Genomic DNA, 21,391 nt, shown 5'->3' on the forward strand with positions numbered 1-21,391 from the left:
ACAAGAGGCCTACAGGACATGCTTAACTCACTTTGCCTCTGCCTGGGCTACCCCTGTAGGGGTCCTCCTCGGAAGAGCTTCCAGTGTCGCTCTGGCTACAAGCCCCAGACAAACGTCTTGCTTTCTGAAGCTCTCGGCATAGTTACCGCCTCCATCCAACCTGGGCATGTGGTAATAGTCCCCAGTCCTGGTGCTGTAATGGGGTTCCCAGGTGCTGGCAGGACGGTTGCGTCGCTCACAGGTTCTGACGTACCATTAAACTCAGCAATCTGCTCCCTATTCGCTGTGTTATGCTGACAACACTGGCTACATCAGTCCTCCTACCTATTTAAATTTTATCTGAAAAGGAAAGGATGTGTTTTTCTACTATCCAGACTTTCAAAACATAGCATTTCATTACAATCAGGATAAAATGTGTCAGAAATTTATATTTGAGCTGAGAATATGAACAAGGCCTATGCACATATATATACTTTATTTAGTTTTTAGACATGCATCTGGCAAAACAAGGATGTGTGTGCTATAGGCCAGTGGTTCTTAAACTGGGGGGGTCGTCAAGAATATGGGAGGGGACGCAAAATGATTTGCCGTCTGAATGAAAGAAAAAAAATCTAAAAGAAACATGTTTAAAAACTGGGATATTCAATAAACTTAGAAGTAGGCTAACAATTCAGTTTTTTTTTTTAAATGTTCCTCTGAAAGGGAATGCTCTGTTTACTTAAATCTCTACCTGCCCTCTTACAATAATGAGCTTGAAGATGCTGTGCGTGAGTTTACCAGTGATGGAACACTATGCAGCCTTCTTTTGCCTCAGGAGAACCAGTTATGCATTCGATGAGTAGTTATCCATATCCATAAATCAGATTGTCAAAGGTTGCCACTGACATTACGCCTTTGGTGTTGACATAGCCTAGCTCTGAGAGAAGACATTTTTTGCCTCTGCCACCAATGCCTATCTTGCAACATTTTCCAAAGTGAAACAATTCTTTGCCGGTGGTAGAGAAGGGGGTCGCGATACTTGGCCAAAGATTTTTCCGGGGTCTGCTATAGGCGATTTGGGGTCACTTTCCTTGTGTTCGAGGGAAAAGCAAAACTTTTGGCCATTGAAATAACACCAAATCAATTAGAAATACAATTTAAACAATGTTACTGTTGTAAATTACTATTTTACTAGGAAATGGATATTTTTTATGCAATATCAACACTGAGTGAGTGAACAGAGGTTATCAGCAACCCCCTGTCCTGTGTTCCAATAACACATTGTGTTTGGAAATCTGACTATAATTTAATGGCCAACTGATCATTACAAACAGCTGTCATGATTAGAGAAGCAATACAACTGGCCTTCTTCAGATGAGTTGAGTATCTGGAGCATCAGCTATTATGAGTCAGATTAAAGGGACAAAATGGTCAGAGAGATGTTAATCTATTCTTGTTCTAAATTCTAGTCCTAATACTAATCCTTCCTCAGAAAAGCATAAAAGTTTCTAATTTGAGAGACATACCTCACAGGTTTGACACTGGCAGGTTCATTAAATACAGTTGTGCTCATAAGTTTACACACCCATGCTAAAGTTGACTAAAAAGAGGAATAAAAAAATCATCTTTTGGAAATTGATTTTAGTGCCTTAATTAATCCAATCTTAATATCCGGCATAAGTATACACACCCCTATGTTAAATTCCCATAGAGGCAGGCAGATTTTTATTTTTATGGATCCCTTGGCCTTTGGAATTAAAATAGCCTCACATCATCACATACCCTTCACCATACCTAGAGATTGGCATGGGCTACTTCCCACAAGATCATCTCTCAATGCAAAGCAAACCAGCTATTAGGCTAACTGAAATAAAACCATGCCAATCTCTAGGTACACAGTGATCTCCAAACTATGCAAGGACCATATAGTGAAGAAGCAGTCAGCTATAATGGACTGGAAAGGAAATTTTAAAGTGACACCAAATATTTAAACGGCAGTGTAAAATGAAACACAAACATTTGATAGACACCCCAATTATTGTTATACAAATGAATACATGATTTAATCATGATTTGAACAATTATTTTGTAGACATTATTTCTCTGTTTGATTAGTCTGACATAACATCACGCTTGAAAGACACAACCTCTACGGTTCATTTGTTTTCGAGACTAATTGCAGGGACATAGCCAGGGTGGGGTAATGAGAAAAAAAGCACAGTACCCTCCCCCACTTCATTCAAAAAAGCATTCAAAAAAGTCCGTTATTTTTTACAGAGGGGGACACAACCCAACCTCTCTGTAAGCTAGATATGTCACTTAATTGTCAGGTCAGATCAGATGAGGCATCAAGTTTTCTTCATTGGCTGAAACCGCATAAATGACCTACCTATTTTTGTAAGTGGGCAATAAGTACATTACGTTTTAGACAATTTAACAAAAAAAGATTGCACTGAGAAGAATGATTTTGCACGAAACACATAAAATGTGCAAGAAAGTTTATTTATAATGGTATTTTTTGGTTACATATTTGTATTTACAGAATTGTATATATTTCCAAGTACATATACAAAATGAGAAGGATGTATATACCACAATGAACATAAACACCTGCTTTTTGTGTTTCCAAAACAGGAAATATTCAGAGACGGCTGAATTTTAATTCAACAACTGATCACACTTCATTGACGCATCATGGTGCACACTGCTTCTTTAAAGACATTAAGGACAAACACTTGGGCAAACTGGCCAATCGAGTGCCTTCTCCAAACAAAAGGAATGCTGATTGGGTAAGACAAAGTGACCTTTGTCTCTGATTGGTGCTCTGCGTTTCAAAGGAGGAGGAGAACCCTTAGCTGGGAGGACGCCAAGCTAGAGCGCTTTGACGGCAAGTGTAAGTGGAGTGGGAGAAAGGAAGACAGGCTGGTCGGCTGCAGCATGCAAGGTTGGGGGGTTGAGTAATTCTGCTTTTTTTCTGCGGGCGTGGGGAGTGAGATGGTGGGGAGGCGGCCGAACAGGCTTTCGTGATTGCATGCTTGTATTTTTAATTCCTCTGTGTCTGTGTGAGCTAGTGTTCCTGTAGGCTCTTCCTGCATTGTTTTTGTGTGTTTGAACGCATGCGCATTCCAGCCTGTGTGGGGGGCAGGGTGGGGTACTGCAGCAGTATCACCCACTCAGCCCCTCCCTACGTGGCTGGCTGAGACTCTCACAGGCAGAGAGGGGGAGGAGGAATGACTGAGAAGTGAAGGAGGGGCATTTTTTTGCATGGCCATTATGGCTGCTTTTAGTAGGCCTCCAATACTCAAAGCAAGCATCCACAACCATATGGTGTGAGTGCTGCCAGCCTTGTAGGCTCTCCATATTGTTAGGTTATGGTTTTGTCTCTTCGTTTTCTGTTGTGCTTGCTTCTCCTGTAATGTATATACACAGAATTGAACACATTTAGACAATATTTGTTTAATTCCTGGTGGATGATCCTCAAATAATCCTTTAGATCAGTGTATATTAGGTCACCACTAAAAATGGGAGCATTGTGAGCGAAAATGATTTTACTGACTTCAGGCATTAATAGGGTTTCAGCCAAAATGGACCTGACTAAAATATCTACCAAAGAAAAGCATTAATACATGAGGATGTCAATTAACATGGTATGGGAATTGGTGAACACCAGCCCATCTTCAGTTTGTGTTCAGCAATGGAGGGTTAAAGCAAGTGACTAACCGCACAGTCAATATTTATCTCTAAGTACATATCTGAAAATGATATCTTTATTTGAACGGCCATTTGAAAATAATAAGCTGTTGAGGAAGATATATAAATGTAGCTTGTGCTATATGTGTCTATACGTTTGGGTTGGATAACACACTATTAGATAAAACAGTCAGGTCTGTGGAGGTACTGTAAAGATCTGCTGTTTTCTTTTATGAGAGGACCTCTCACATTACTATTGCCTGTTGTAAAATATCAGTGTCTCAGTGTTTGGGAAGAGGCCCTAACCTTAACTAAAAATGATCCCCCAACACACACACACACTTTATTTTGGTATTATCGCTTGACATTTAAACTCTTTTACTGTGAGTTAAATGGTATTGTGCCCTTGAATATTGATCCATTTTTACTCCATTGTTTAATCTACACATTTCCATCCATTTATTTTATTATTATTACTTCATAAACAGTGCTATAAGCTAGATATAAGCCTGATCAATTACTTTTCCAGGAATTCGTCCCCCTATCCTCAATGGACCGATGCATCCGCGCCCATTAGTGGCGCTCCTAGATGGCCGTGACTGTACTGTGGAAATGCCTGTTCTGAAGGATGTGGCCACCGTTGCATTCTGTGATGCCCAGTCAACCCAGGAGATACATGAAAAGGTAATATGCTGCTTTTAGTGTACTGGATTTCTGCTACTCTACTACTATGTCATCAATCACTATTACAGTATGTTATAAAAATAATATGTTGTGAGATCTACACAATCAATGTGAGGTGTTATCAATGCTATCTATCTTGTTTCACACTGCATGCATAACAACTTTTTCCTATGTATCTCTCTTCTCATCTATAATCATGAACTGATATAAAGGAAAGCAGCATTGCTTTTGGTCAGCTTTCACATCTCATGTGTTCTCCCAGACATACCCGTTTCATATTGTCATAGGTTCAAACATTTAGAAAATGTCTTTTTTCCCTCAGGTATTGAATGAGGCAGTGGGAGCTCTCATGTACCATACCATAACACTTTCTCGTGATGACCTCGACAAGTTCAAGAGCCTGCGCATCATTGTAAGAATAGGCAGTGGCTTTGATAATGTGGACATCAAAGCAGCTGCAGAGCTAGGTAGGTGTTCATATTTACTTATGAATGAATATGAACTATTTTCAGAATTAAAAATCAGTATAATGTTTTTAATAGTATTTGTAGTAGGCTAGTTCAATATCTGAAATAGCAAGGAAATACTCGAATTCTGTTTGGTCACTGTTCACTTTCTTCAGTATTATGATGCAAATGCATTTTGTGTTCTATATTTAAGTTCACAATCTTTCAATTTCTCTACTCAACCTAAATTTAATTTAGCCTGGAGGACCAGACCTAATCTGAAAGATTTAGGGTCTGGCCACGAATAATGTAATGGGCCAACTCGAGGGGCGGCACCAAGCACGCATTTGAAAATCTCACTGCACACTATTGGATAACACTATACGAACAATGTTAACTGACTGATTCCAGACTTCGACGCAATTGGATAACACTACGTCTGTCATCTGTTTAGCTCGCCTCTGGCCCGCCTATATCAGATACACAGATGTGATTGGTTCCCCGCGATGCAAGGGGCAAAAGTAAAAATCCTGTTCATACAGATGCACACAACATCATAGCAATAAAAATGAACAGTCCCAAACAGTCTTTTATTAATATTACAATATGCATGTTTTGTGCGGCATGATACTGTGTTGAGTGTACAGCATTTTGCCTGAATGTCTAGGTGCAGTGGTTTTATGCTGGTTGCCTTTGTGCTTTATGTTTTGTCTATCCCTCAGATTAGCACAGGTCCACGGCAAATCGTCTTGTTTACTCATAGGTTACCATGAACCTGAACTGTTATCTGTCTCTCACGTAAACATGTAGTTTTTTGTGCTTTTGTCTGTACATACTTAAACCACTTAATGTCCTGCTGGGTACAATGTGATCATGTATGTGCTGTAGCTTCACATGCATTCTAAATGTATCTAAATTGCTTTTGGGTCATCAAATAATTGTTGTTTCCATTGAGGCCCTTACACAGCTGCATTCTCTGGTGGGGAAATCTGAACTGTTGCACTTCATGCAGAATTGACCACTGCCTATAGCTAGCCCACCTGTCCTCTTTTGCAGTTTCCGTGCCCTTGCAGTTTTGAGCTTGCAAACAGCAATCTCTTCTAACCAACTTTACTTTTTGTCTTCTGAAGAAATGGTCATATTGAGCTTCATGTAGGCTACAGTTGAACTCCATGGGTGTTTCTTTATCCACTTTGCTACAACTCTTCCATTGTGTTGTTTTATCTATGTCACATGGTGAACAAACCTATTTTAGTTTCTTTAATGCTCTGAAGTTCCCTTGAAGATAATACAGTAGGGCGATGAGCATATAGCCAGTCAGTAGATTTTCTAAACTAAACAAGCTATCTGTTTTGTGGTATCCTGAATTCATTCATCTACTGCATATGGTCTTTTACAAGCTTTCTTTACACCCAACAGGTATTGCAGTGTGTAATGTGCCGTCTTCATCGGTGGAGGAGACAGCAGACACTGCCCTCTGTCTCATCCTCAATTTATACCGGAGAGTCACCTGGATGCACCAAGCACTGCGCGAGGGCACACGGGCCGGAAGTGTGGAGCAGATAAGGGAGGTTGCCGGGGGAGCTGCTCGGATACGTGGAGAAACTCTGGGAATCATCGGTCTGGGTAAGAAGGGGAGTGGCATTCCATTTGTTGCTAGTAGCTATTGCCTTTTTGCATGAATGAAATTGTTGAGAATGTGGTCTAATGCATTTTTTTAATTGATGCTGTGCAGGGCGGGTCGGCCAGGCTGTGGCTTTGCGTGCAAAAGCTTTTGGGTTCAATGTGATATTTTACGACCCATATCTGCCTGATGGGGTGGAGCGTTCCCTGGGTCTGCAGCGAATGTCAACACTGCAGGACCTTCTCATTCATTCAGACTGTGTATCTTTACACTGTAGTCTAAATGAACACAACCATCACCTTATCAATGACTTCACCATCAAACAGGTAACTGCGATTAAACATCCATAACTGCACCTCTGAATTAGTTTAGCCTGTCCATTCACATTAGCAGATATGTCAGAAAGTATTGTGACTGTTTGTCACTCAGTACCTTGCTACACTAATTTCAGCTATAGTGTTATTTGACTGAGCTAATTATCTTAGACCATGATTCTTTCAGGCACATTTGGTATGATAGATTATTACATATAACTAGACCAAAAACAAATACAAATTGGTACAGAATATAAAATAGTAAACATTTGCGGTACAGATAACCTCAATCTCTACATGTCTCTTAAATTGGGAAGACATCTGGTCAGTTAAATATCTTGTGTCTGCAACATTATACATGCAACTATTAGAATATAGCTTGGAATGTGTATTGGATGCGAGTGTCTTCACAGCATTTCTGTATCAATACATAATGCTTACGGTTGGCCATCTCAGTATTTTCAGAATTTACCATTTGAGGGTTTCTTGCATGTGTAATGTACACATGCGTATACAGTTAAGCCCAAAATTATTCATACCCCTGGCAAATATCAATTTAATGTTTTCTCTTGACCAATATGTTTGTTCTGACTGAAAATGGCATTGCCACATACCAAAAGGTTGTAAGACACTGTGATAGAAACATGCAATCAAAAAAATAAGAGTTTTAATCTTTTAATGAAAATGGCACGTCCAAAATAATTCATACCCTTTTTAAATAATCAATGGAAACATCTTTATTTAAATGGTTCTTATAATAGCTACCAAGCCTCTCTTTGTCTCCACAATGATTCTGGACCGCACTGTTTTAGCAGCAATCCAGGTTTTGAGGCAGAAATAGTTCTTGATTCAGGTCTGGACTCTGGTTGGGCCACTCTAAAATCTTGATAATATTTGCTGTTCATTATTCATTTCCCACTTTGGCTGGATGTTTTAGATCATTGTCTTGTTTAAAGGTTCAATGCTGTATGTCTAAGATTCCCTGCTCAGTGCCTGAGATTTTCCTTCAGAATCTTGAAGTAGTCTTTTTGTGCTCATGATGCCATTTAGTTTAACAATGTTGCCAGGCCCCATTGTCTGAAAATCCCCAAAACCCCAAACTAATACATACACTACTAATACTATTTTATAGCTGTTTTTCACTGTGGGTATGGTGTTTTGGTGGTTCGTATGGTATTTAGTTTGGTGGTTTCATCCCATCACAAAATTATGGGGGGGGCTCATTGTGGAGACACGGAGATGCTTGATCGATTATTACAAAGGGTATGACTTATTTTGGACATACCATTTTTCATAAAAATGTAAAAAAAATAATGAAAACCTGTTCTTTTATTCCATGTTTCTACAACATGGTCTTACAACCTTTTGGCAAGTGGCAGTGTCATTTTCAGTCAGAACAAACATATTGGTATAGAGAAAATCAACATTAAATCGATATGGTATGAATAATTTTGGGCTTACACCCTATTTACAAGTTCACATTAAAAACATTTATGATCTTTTGAACTATAGCACCCCCACATGTCTGTTGTGCTCAGCATGTATATGCATCATGCTCATATTTAATATTTCCCATCTGGGAAAATGTATCAAAACTGTGGTACGGTCCATGTTTTTTACTTTAATGTGCTAAAATGATGGGGCCAGGTTTTCCAGAATTTCACATAAAAGAGAAAGTCTTGATGAGAAACAATAGTGTTTTCGAGGTCATGGCAAAATTCATTCCATCAGTCTAGAATTTGACCATACACTTGAAATTTATAGTTAAAAGAAATTCATGGTGAAACAAAAATGTAAGGCCTAAAAACATGCTGTATGTACTCAGGAAACATCATTGTCAAATCACCTTATACTGCATATTTAGTGTTAAAAGAAGCATAGTACCAAGAAGTTAAATTGTTATGACCACCGCTAGCACTAGCACAGCAGTCATAATATTTTTGTGAAAAAAGTTATTTTTAGGTTTTCCCCCACAGATTTTTTAGTCAATGATACCCAGGTCCAGGACACTGAAACACTGGGGTGCATGAAACTGGATAGGAATGTAGCCACACTAAGCCGATAAGGAATAGAACCTCCCTTGCATTTATGAGTTCATGAAATTCTGCACAAAAGGGGCTCAGCACTCAAGAACTGCTTAAGCTACAGTTTCATTCTTTTACTTTACAGAAATTTGGTATGCTTACACTTTGTGAGCGACTGGGCGGTCAACCCACGTGTTGGATTGTGAGTTAGGTGGAAATGGAGAAAAAGGCGCTTGCAGGAGAGGAGGATGTAGGTTCTGTTAACTCTAATTATTTATTTTTCACCGTATTCAAAAATAGTAACACTAATAAACAAAATACTTTTCCCTACCAAAAACAAACAAAAATAGCACAAACAATGCACAGTCCAAAGTATCAGCATAACACTTACTCTGCCTCACAACAGGAGAGTCCTTCACCTACTATGCAATGGGAACTGAGCTACCCCATTAAATAGCCCCAGCTATTACTCTCAAATGGCCCGTATGGGGATAATTGAGGCACACCATTGAACCAAGGAAGCACTCAAAATGTGACTCAATAATACATAGCATAAATCAACATAACCATGATATAGAAAACAACAGAAAAGTATATAATGAACAAAACATATGTCCGTTATAAATACGTACATAACCACAAGGCATAAAGAAACAATACAACCAAAAGAATATCCTAAACACCCCTGTAGTATAATGCCCTGCTCCCTACCCCTGCAGAATGTTTAATGACCGGCCCCGGCGCGAAAACGCGCTTCCGCAATGGGACAATGACAGAAGTCGAGCGTCAGGAAGTGTTGTGAGTAGATGTATGCGTTAACCAGATTATGGGAACTATACAGACGATATAACATGGCAAATGGAAGACAAGCTAGTGGGTACCACACTATGTAATTGTTATTAATTAATCTAAATTAATCGCATATATAATTTTTGCTGTGAAAGTATTTTAAATATTTAAATTCAAATGAATCATTGAATAATCAGCATTAGTGACATTAAAGTTTAAAAACTCTTTTATTATTATTTTCACTGTTCAAATAATTGCCATAATAATCTATGATATGACCTAATATGCTGAGGAAATAAATTCAAAAGTGCTTCGGGAAGAAGGTTTTTTTTTTTTTCACATACAAGGCATTTCATTGCAGAGGATTTTATTTTCAACACTATTTTTTATCAACACCATCAGGCCATTTTTTAAAAGTAAATGTTCCAATCAATGATCCAGGCAGCACGTTTTCTTCTCTCTCCTTCATTTTACAGTCTAATTTTTACTGACTAGAATGGCTCGGGGTCAAAGGTCATACGGAATCGATTAATCTGCACTAATTTTTTTAATCAGTTATTTTTTCTCAAATTAATTAATCGAAATTAATCAGTTATTTTGACAGCCCTAATTTTTATTTTCAAAATTTGTGAAATTTACATGTACAGGTATAAGCACAAATCTAAGTTTTAACAATCATTGGGGAACATGTAAGACTTGCGGTACTTAAAGAGTTTCAGGAGTAGGTGATGGAGAGAAGTTGAGAAACATTATTTTTCTTTTGATTGTAAATAGAGCACCGTGCTGCAGTCATATTATGTATACTGCTAACAGTAATTAATGTAGGCAGAATCGGTCCATGTGAGCCATTTGACTATAATGTTTTGTCATTGTTTCAACAGATGCGGCAGGGGGCCTTCCTGGTGAACATTGCCCGAGGTGGGCTGGTGGATGAGAAGGCACTGGCACAAGCGCTGAAGGAGGGCCGAATACGGGGTGCTGCCCTAGATGTACATGAGACTGAGCCCTTTAGGTTTGCATTTTCAATTTTGCTAACTCAATAATAATAATAATAATAAGCTTTATTTTTTATAGCACCTTTCATACACAGAATGCAGCTCAAAGTGCTTTACATTTAGAGCATGTAACACAATAATAGAGTCAGTCAGTCATTATCAATCACTTTCACTTTTCTTCATTGCTGTGGCCGTTTATGATCCAATCAGCAACATATCAGAAATATAGAAAATAACATGTAACACAATTATAGAGAACAGTCAGTCATTCCCCTTTGTTGCTGTGGCCGTTTATGATCCAATCAGCAACATATCAGAAATACTATTATACTACTATAGATATATAAAGGCTTTGCTAACAAATGCTTAGGCTAACAAATGCTTAGGCCCCGTTGATGCGGACTCCAAGCAGCCAGCTTTAGCATGTTCTTAGCATATGTCGTAATTATTTGACTTTATACACAGACATTTAAGACTGGCAGCCTTAACCCTTTACCCCCCACAAGCACGCCATATGGCAACTGTGGCAAGGAAAAACTCCCATATACCAGGAAGAAACCTTGAGCAGAACCTGACTTAATAGGGGGAGCCCATCTGCTTCTGGCAGGCTGCGCCCTCCAATGGCAGCAGATGTAGAATAATCTGAAAAAGTAGTCTACAAGATAAGATAAGTTAACTAAAGGCTTTCTTATACAGGTATGTTTTCAGATCTCTTTTTAAAAAATATTTACTGAACTCGCCTGCTTGATGCACAGAGGCAGGGTGTTCCATAGTTTTGGCAAAAAAAAGCAGCTTCTCCACTTTGCTTGTGGAGCACTTTGGGTACAATTAAAAGATTAGAATTGGAATATCTAAGTTTCTTTTGTGGTTGATAAGATATTAAAAGCGCAGAGATATATGAAGGTGCTATGCCATTCAGAGCTTTGTAAGTAATTAACATAACCTTAAAATCAATTCTATAGGAAACAGGGAGCCAGTGAAGTTCAGCCAACACAGGGGTGATGTGTTCTCTCTTCTTGGTCTTAGTTAAAAGTCAAGGGATACTGCAAGATGTTATTCACATATATTACTACAGAACATCCAACTGTGTCTCAACTAAGTATATATACTCTTTTGATCCTGTGAGGGAAATTTGGTCTCTGCATTTATCCCAATCCGTGAATTAGTGAAACACACTCAGCACACAGTGAACACACAGTGAGGTGAAGCACACACTAATCCCGGCGCAGTGAGCTGCCTGCAACAGCGGCGCTCGGGGAGCAGTGAGGGGTTAGTGCCTTTCTCAAGGGCACTTCAGCCGTGCCTACTGGTCAGGGTCAAGTCCGAAGCACTAACCAGTAGGCCACGGCTGCCCCTAGGAGGTGCTTGTCTAAGAACTGAATAGTACAATATCCTTTTGTGGTATTCATAAACAGAAAGCACTCGCCTAGTATTTGAACTCCTAGGTGACAACAAAACTGTCATACACTTAGTTATATATTTTCACTATTGACTGACAAGGGGTTACAATAGAAAACATAGCCTGAAAAAAAGTAACACTTACCCCAATAATATTTGAATGACTGAATACAAATCCTAAGGACATTCTTCCAAGAGCACCAGTCTGTTGCCTGGGACTCCTTGCTGGGTCAGTGCGCCTTCAAAATAGCTGGGGGAAATTCTAACAGTGTTCATCTGACAACTTGTGAACTTGTGCGCTTGGTAGAAAAAATCATCATCATGATGATCATTGTGTTGGGTGTAAGGTAGGAACAAGACTTGCATTGCGGTTGGCGCCATGATGCGCCAGGTGTAAGATAGAGCCCTTAAATGCCCTCCACTACCTAAAAAAGGGGGTCAGGCCTCTTTTTGAGCACGATATGGTACCACCAATATGCAACAGTATTCATTTATATTCTTGATTTACAATTTTGTGTGCTTCTTTATAGCATGATAAGTAGGACACAGACTGCCCCATGTCATTTTTTTCAATTGGCTGTTTCCTTGAGGAATGCCTTTTCTGTTTAGTTTCTCCCAAGGCCCCTTGAAAGATGCCCCAAATCTCATCTGTACACCCCACACATCCTGGTACAGTGAACAGGCATCAGTTGAAGCCAGGGAGGAGGCAGCTAAGGAGGTGCGACGTGCCATAACAGGTTTGGTCTTGTCTTGGATTTCTATGAACAGTGGGATGAGTAAATTCTGTCTAAGTCTGTCATTTCAAATATTGCTCTGAAGTGAGAATTAAATGATAAATCCAATGAAAAGTGTTATTGTTTAACATATAACAACTTGAACAGAATCTGTGGATATGTAACAAGCAGAGAATGTACATATTGATACATGATTGATACCTGACATAATTCTGTCTTTCCCATAGGACGCATTCCTGACAGTCTGAAGAATTGTGTGAATAAGGAATATCTAAAGACTGCACCTCAGTGGCCTAGCATGGACCCCAGCACAGTACACCCTGAACTTAATGGAGCTGGTACTTATAGGTAAAAGCAATATACTTATGTACCGCTTTTTCAAAGTGAGAATGATCTTGTTTTGAAACCAACACTAAGCATAGTCTGAATAGCCCCTGAGCATTGACTATACTGAACACAGACTTCACAGACAGAGTTACACAGAGTTATTTAGGTATAGGTGATTGTGTTATCTCCACTATGTGGTAGTAGTCCTTAGAAAAGTGTAAGGACATGTATGATTCTTACAATAGCAATCCATTAATTATGCATACTGATGTTCATGTCACTGTAATTTCTATTTATCAGGTTCTCCTCCAGTCTGGTTGGGGTGACTGCAGGAGGCTTAATGGGCACGGGTGCTGCTATGGAAGGCATTGTTGCAGGAACTTTGCCCATGGCTCATGGTGTTGCCCCTGTCTCCCGTCCACCCCACACACCATCTCCAAGTCAGCCGTCCAAGGCTGAAACAGACAGAGATATACCAACAGATCAGTAGCACCCTGCTCACTTCTCTGATTGTCTGTCTGCACCCCCGCCATCGACATTGCCTGAATTGTCACAAAAGACCATACAATCTTTTTCAAGATGTAACACTCAAAAACCTCAGAATACATATGAGATTTTGAGAGAGAAGATTTTGCAGTAGAACTATTTTTATCCATTGAATTCAAAATGACACAATAATGGACAATGAAGACAACATGTTGTCATACTGTATTGAGGGTGGTAATGGCCTTGTCTCTTTGTCTTTTTTCCTAACTTAATTTTATTGCCTTTGTTTTATTCGAGTTCCAATATTTGTTGGTGTTCCCTCTGCATTCAGGTATAGACATAGTTAAATCAGCTAGTCGGAAATAAAACTAAAGGATTTAAGAATTTCATTGTTTAACAGCAGAAAGTTAGTATTGTTATGATTTATCCAAAATATTCATTATTAGTTACTCATTTAAAACACTCAACATCAAGCATCCTCACATTGGCAAAACATGTTAAGTGTGAGGACTTCTTTGGGAAACATGATACTTTGCCTGTTGTGTTTTTTGCCCCTGTAAGATAAACTGTGCCACAAAGCAAAGTTATGATTAAGGTAAATGTAAGACTTTAAGCCAACATTATTTGTAAATAACTGCCCTCCTATATTAATATTAGTAATATTTCACTAGTCATTTATGCCATTTGTAGCCTTTTTCGGTCAGTATGCATATGTAGCCATTGCAGTAATTAGGTCAATTCATGGTTCCTGTGCAAATGAGTTCAGAAGGGAAGCTACGAAATAGCACAGTAAGTATGTAGTTCCCCTTTGAGTGATCTGTAGTTCTTGATAAAAAATACAAAATAAAAAAAAATCTGTCAGTGTGAACATTAGGGTGTTGAACATTACCCTGAGAGAAATAATTGGTACCCAATGTTGGACTCTGCTGTATGCGTGTAGGCTTTTTTCCCTGCTGTTATTTAGATGTGCGCAATATATTTCAAAACAATGACTTTTTGGTGAATGAAATACGTGTTGAGGTCAGTTACTACTTAATGATGTTCCATATAGTTCAAAGGACACACAGTTTGCAAACATTCAAATTTCATCTTATGTTTTGTTAGTTTACATCAGACTTCCACGGTGTACCTGGGTTAAAACTTCTCTGGTAGAACTCAGCTGATTTACACATAGCTTACTTCTGCACTTGATAACATACATCATTTCTTATAGGCCTACTGAGAGTACAGGAGCTTTTGGGATTGTTCGCCGTTTTTTTATGACCATTGACACAGTACTGGACAGAGAGCTGTCCAAAACAAACAACTTTGGGTGAAACCTGAGATATGTCCAAAGGCAGTTGTTTGCAGGGCCAAATGTACATTAATTTTTCCTCAGTGGTTTTGGTATATATATTTTTTACAAATTTACTTTGTGAATGCAGTCTGGCTCCCTCTATTGGGAATTGTTTTCCGGTTTTATCCTAATTCGCCTTATTCACCCGGCGGCCAGAACAAGGCTACAGGGTACACTTGCCATTACACCTCAGTCCAGCAGATGGTGGTGGTAATGCACTCCGTTTGCAAACTGCCAAAAAAGAACAGTCCAGCGAACCTTTCTTCTTTTTCTGTGAGCTTTTTTTTTGGCAGTTTGCAAACGGAATGCATTACCACCATCTGTTGGACTGAGGTGTAATGGCAAATGTACCCTGTAGCCTTGTTCTGGCCGCCGGGTGAATAAGGCGAATAGGTGTAAACTTCAGAGTTCATTTTGAAACTATTGGCCCACCCTTTAATCATGAGATTTCAGCTTCTAGCCTACTAACAAAGCAAGCTGATATATTGCCAATGTCAGTTATTTATAAAGCACACTTGTAACACAGGTATAAAGCTATATTCCACTATTAAGCTACCAGAACTGGTATATCAGTGGCTTCAAAAGGCAGACAATGGACTATGTAATTTATATAATTTTTCACAATTCATATAGAAACATTATGGCTTGTTAGCCTGACGAGTCAGACCCACATTAAAATGTAGGGTCTGGGCACTCACTGTTCGCAGTGCTCAGTCCGAGGGGTGGGATAATCGGTTGTCTTTCAAATTCCCTCTGCATGCAATAGGACAGCGCTATGAATCCCATGCGTTTCCCACCAGCGGAGCTAGTTGGCTAGTTCAAACTTTTGCCAACTTAATAAAAGCTTAACTCGTGTCACACTGTTCGCCAACAGCAACATCCATCTTATTTGATTTCAAGTAGCGGGGTATTCAAGCCAAACCGTTGCAACTCTGCCATCAATCATTATGTTAAGCCCGCCTAACGACTCTATACACGATTTGATTGGCCTGATAGAAGTTTAATTTGTCGAGCTCACAAGCCAATGGAAAGTTGCTAGACTAGCCCTTGGTCTTGCTATGGACTTTTGGAGCCATAGCAAATATAATTTGCTGCTGCAAGGGTGCGTCTAGATTTCTAGGCTAATGGCTTGTACTACCACAAACCCAAATGTTTAAGCACCCCCACCAAGCAGACAACGTGTTAAAAGTAAAGCAACACCACAAGAATCACGCTCATAAATCATGGCATAAATAACGCCTATAAATCACACCAGTCTCTCACACGTAGAAATCTCAATGAGCAAATAGCCTACACACAGCACTGCAAGCGTGAAAAAAGGCAGGTTGGGGGCAAGGAACCCCTTACTATATGGCATACAAACACAATTAAAACCGCATACTTTAAATAGACACAAATGTAAGCAACAGCAGAAAAAGTGCGTTCATCCACACACCTCTGTGACGTCATGACGTAACGTTCATTCACAAAACCGAGGCAAAGGAAAAGCACAAAACCAGGACACAACGTAACAGCAAAATGAAGGACAAGCCAAACATGAAAAAATAAATAAATATCAAAATCATATCACCACAACAAAACAACCTTCCACTGGACACCCTTTACTCACTCAAAAACAATGTTAGTCTCCAAAAGTCCATAGCAAGACCAATATATGGTCACAATACAGAAAGTCACAGAAAATCAATTAAAGGATAATTCTGGTATTTAGCACTTCCCTTTTCTGGTTTGTTTTGGATGAACTAGAGTGGTGGACACCGAAATTTTGACGATGGGTCCCGTCTCGCCTTTTCTGACTCGTTTTGAATCGCCTTTGACTACTTCAGAGTGGCGGCCTATGGCTATGCACAAACATGTCCTTAAAACAACCCTTAACGTTTGTTTTCAAAACTGTGCAATTCACAGCAAATTTGCTTGCATCAAATCGCGCATTCGCATTTAGTGCGCATCAGTGGCGGCTGGTGGTTAAAAAAATAACGGAGGAAGGAATGTCTGCTTGATTGACGTTAGTGGCAAATGTGAGGTTGTGATGGTGTTGGTGGCATATGTGAACAATAGAGTATGTAGGCCGCCTACCCAGACACATTTATAGCAGCAGTATGTACTATGTAGCATTTTAACTGGCAATGTTGTGCAATAAATGCTATTTCGGGAGGTGGGGGGGGGGGGGGGACCTAAGGAGCTAGGCAAGCATGTAGCAGCCAGAAAAGTTGTGGGTTCAATTCTTGTCTTCCACCATTGTGCATTTGAGCAAGGCACTTAACCCCAAATTCGTCCAGGGACAATGGACTTTGTAATAAATTTAAATATTTAAGTCACTTTGGATAATAGTGCTAAATTAATAAATGTAAATGTAAATAAATGTAAATTTAGGTCTGGGAAGTCAGGGAAGATATGTAGGTCTAGTTATGAAATACTGTTTTCCAGCAAAATTACGGAAAGTTTGGAGGTTTTGCTCAGTGTAATACATTGGCAGAAAAGTCTATAATGTAACGATTTGATCGCGAACCACACAGTTGTCCAATCAAAAGGTTTATTCACTGGGAACGAGAGCCGGGACACAGATAGACCAAGACCAAGACACAGAACACAATGCAAACAGGGCAGGTCAAGCACGCACACACACTACACATACAGGGGAGGACGCAGCCTCCCACACAAAAAGGATCACACACGAGGGAGAACTAAAAGGGAAACATGTCACAATAAAGACGCTAACATTACACTTCTAACTTAGGAGAATAACGACATTAACCCCCCAAATGTTCACCCTCGTGTCCCAGCATGCCTTTCGCTGGAGAACGCTAACACAGTCTTTATGCGCCGACGTTACACAGCTCCCCCAACAAGCCATTGCCGTCCTCGGCAATGCCCACGAGGTAGCCACATGCTAACGTCGGCGCGCGTCGCCCGCCACTCAGTTCAGTGCGACAGTTCCGCCAACTCACGTGGGGTGCACGCGCCGCAGGAGCTCACTCAACGGGGCGCCACGCTGCTAGCAATCCAGTTCGGGCGTGCTAGCAGCCACGTGGCCGACCCGCTCGTCACCAGCTCCCTCTCAGCAGCCGCCCTCAGGCTGCACTTTCCGCGGCGTGTCACCACGGCACTCCTCCTCTCCAGACGGGGCCCTAGGTGGCCTTACAACCGTCGACACTGTACCAAGCACCGGGGTTCGAGGGGGGCCAGATGAAGCTGCACCAACGCCACTCCGCTCCGTCGAGTCGCCGACCGGGACAGACAGGCACCGACTCCACAGCAACCGGACCGCGCTGAGCTCTCCCGCTGCAGCTACCGTCTTCGGCGTCCCTCCTCGTGTTGCCATCTCGCAGAGCCGTACTGCTCTGTTCCCGGCCCGTTCCACTCCTTCGCGGCCTCGGCGAAGGCACGACCCCCGAGATGGTCGTGCTATCGAACTCCACACAACGAACTTTTTTTTTCTTTTTTTTTTTAAAAGGCGCCGGCCAACAGGCCAACTAGAACTAGCGCCTAGCACTGCACGGTGCCCCTCACACGCACCCAAAAGTTAGCACACATCAAAACAGTCACACACTAGAGAGTCCTTCCGTCGAAGCTGCCCCACCGTCGTGAGTTCGCTGCCCTCAGCGGCTCCGCCAACCGTCCATCGTCTAGGAACCTCTTCCTCGCCGCACTCCCTCTCTGTTCACGCGTCGCGGCTCGCCGTGGAGTCAGCGCCCAGGCCATCGCCGTCCTCTCCGCGAACGCTTCTTCAGGCTCCTCTTCCGGCAAGAACTTCTCCCATGGCCGCAGGCAGCTCCAACCGAAAGCTCCTCTCCTCCGTCGGCAGTAGCGATAGAAGGCCCCGAACTTTTCAGTAGCCCTTACAAGGGCTCTCTCTGCATCCTCTTGCGTGGGCCTCCACCCAGTGATGAGGTCTCCCGCTCCCAGCTGCTCCCGCTGAGTGGAGGCCATGTTCGTAAGTCGCTTCTGACACCAATGTAACGATTTGATCGCGAACCACACAGTTGTCCAATCAAAAGGTTTATTCACTGGGAACGAGAGCCGGGACACAGATAGACCAAGACCAAGACACAGAACACAATGCAAACAGGGCAGGTCAAGCACGCACACACACTACACATACAGGGGAGGACGCAGCCTCCCACACAAAAAGGATCACACACGAGGGAGAACTAAAAGGGAAACATGTCACAATAAAGACGCTAACATTACACTTCTAACTTAGGAGAATAACGACATTAACCCCCCAAATGTTCACCCTCGTGTCCCAGCATGCCTTTCGCTGGAGAACGCTAACACAGTCTTTATGCGCCGACGTTACAATAATAATAAAAATAGACACTTGTTTTATAAAAGCATGTAACTATTTACCATTAAAAATAGACCTTAAATGTGGTTATTTGTAACACGCTATTGTTTTCAAGCCAAATCGCTATAATTTAAAGACAGGTTGTAATAGCTAAGTGGGAATTTATGAAAGCATACTCGAAAGGCAAATGTTATTGAAGACGTCATTAAAGGAATGCATCATGGTCTGAAACATTCATTAACAATGTTACCATCCAAAGATACATTTAGAACGGTGAAAACAAGAACATAACAACAAGAACCTTATTTAACAATTGTTTAGCATTCGTAGATTCGTAGTTTGACTGCAGATAACGTTCTTGAACCGTTGCCGCTAAAAACAGCACCCCCTATCGCAATTGAAAATTACTGTACGGAGGAGCTTCCTCCCTTGGCCATTGAAAACCATAGACATATACACTAGACGTCGCCTTGACTACTGCTGTTCATTGGAACGAATGCGTCAATCGAGACGCCATCTTGCTTCAGTGATCCACTCCTCTATAACGCATTAGCGTCAATCTGGGCAAAGATCTAGCGAAAATAAAATCACCATAAATCGTCAAAATCTCAAGCAATTATCTAGTTTTTTGGGTTGTTCCAACTGACAGGCATGTATTTATGGTTGAGTCTAGAGAAAACTAAGCTTAAGACTATAATAAAGATACATTTTACCCGTCTAGCCCCATAGACTCCCATTCATTCTGCACTAGCTAGCGGCGGCCCCTAGAGGAACAATGAGTAAACTGCAACCAGGTTCGATACAATGAAAGTAAACAGGCTCTTCTAGACAGGCTCTGGTTGAGGCCACATACCCCTCGTCTCGTTTACTCATGTAAGTTGTAATCTCACCAGAAGTTGCTGTAGATCTGTAGAACATTTACCTCTGCTAGCCTACTACATAGGCTACGCCAGTCGTTACTTTTATAATCATGGGTCAGTGCCATGGGCAAACGCTGAATTCATAAATGACAAAGCCATGAGAGAGGTGATTTTCTTACGTTTCAACAACAAAGAAGCCGATCTGCCATCATTGTGAGAAGTTCCCAAATTTGTCGATAATCGCTAAAAAGGTTTTCTATCGCTGGGGATGGCCAAACGTCGCTAAATAGGTAACGCTGACAATACAGGAGAAGTAGTTTAGCGCTTCAGATCCCTGTACAAAGATGGCGGCGGTGTTGACGCATGCTGAGAAGCAGAAGGCGACATCTAGTGTATATATCTATGATTGAAAACGACGTGATTCACGAGCCGCTGAGGTCCGAGGCGTTTATAATGGACTTCAATGAGGGGCTTGAGGAGGAAGCTCCTCCATACAGTAATTTTCAATTGCGATAGGGGGTGCTGTTGGCATTTTGACCTAGGGGAACGATTTTGTTCATTCAAAGTGTTAAAAATAGTAATATTAACAGTAATTTATCAGATTAGTAATTCACTTTATATATTTTTTATTTTTCTCTGAAATTTTAGGGAGGGTGTTCCTCCCTTTCCTCAATGAAGGAGCCTCCTCTGGTGCGCATCTATAGGCTAGGCTGAGTTCTAAGCGTCTTTGTATGCTCATATCTGACTTCACTATGAATGCATTTATTTATGTTGTCAGAGATGTAAAATAAATGAATGACACCGGCACTACGCACAATTGATGTAAACTTACACCACACTTCCCTAATAACTTAAGTTCTCTCATGTCACTGACAGTAGCTAGAATGCATAAAAAAAACACCGGGAAAAACAGTGTTCAGTCCATCAAGTCATAAGCTATCAGCGCTGCACAGCACCAGTTGTGATATTTATCCTACGGAGTGTAATCGTAGGTAATGTCATGTATGTAATACTAGTATTGAAAACTAGTATTGTTAGGCAATACTATAAGTGTCAATATTTCGGCACATGAGTCATATTGTAAGTATACATCTATATATTGTGGCGCCCCCTAATGCACAGCTGACTACGCCACCCCTTGAGATAAGTAGTGTCTGATATTAGAGCAAGGGGAACTCTATCCCAATGAATGTACAAAGACAGGTGTTTAGAAAAGTATAAAAATACAGTCTTTATTAAATACTGAAGGTGTTGCTGTGGTTGGTCAACAATTACACATAGAGGGGGAAGGGAAAGTTACAGCCATCAGTATTAGACTAGTCGAGTTGCTGAGAGATGAAATACAAACAGGATGTTAGGTCTCACTACCACACGTGAATGATAACCACACTTCTTGAAGTAATACACGCTAAGAATT

The 21,391-nt window shown here is 40.8% G+C and overlaps 1 protein-coding gene across 1 annotated transcript; it reads left to right on the forward strand.

Annotated features, from left to right (window-relative positions):
- Positions 1-2,852: 2,852 nt before the first annotated feature.
- Positions 2,853-14,358, forward strand: LOC143112169 (C-terminal-binding protein 1-like). Its single transcript, XM_076274416.1, has 9 exons — positions 2,853-2,923; positions 4,199-4,353; positions 4,676-4,820; positions 6,219-6,425; positions 6,535-6,749; positions 10,432-10,562; positions 12,553-12,680; positions 12,905-13,025; positions 13,305-14,358. The coding sequence occupies exons 1-9, from the start codon at positions 2,917-2,919 to the stop codon at positions 13,492-13,494; spliced, it is 1,299 nt and encodes a 432-aa protein (XP_076130531.1). The 5' UTR covers positions 2,853-2,916; the 3' UTR covers positions 13,495-14,358.
- The last annotated feature ends 7,033 nt before the right edge of the window (positions 14,359-21,391 follow it).

The sequence above is a fragment of the Alosa pseudoharengus genome, unplaced genomic scaffold (assembly GCF_046254945.1).
Source record: "Alosa pseudoharengus isolate Yale_2024_CS ecotype anadromous, Long Island Sound unplaced genomic scaffold, YU_APseudo_1.1 YU_APseudo_1.1_scf_8, whole genome shotgun sequence".
Lineage (NCBI taxonomy): Eukaryota > Metazoa > Chordata > Actinopteri > Clupeiformes > Clupeidae > Alosa > Alosa pseudoharengus.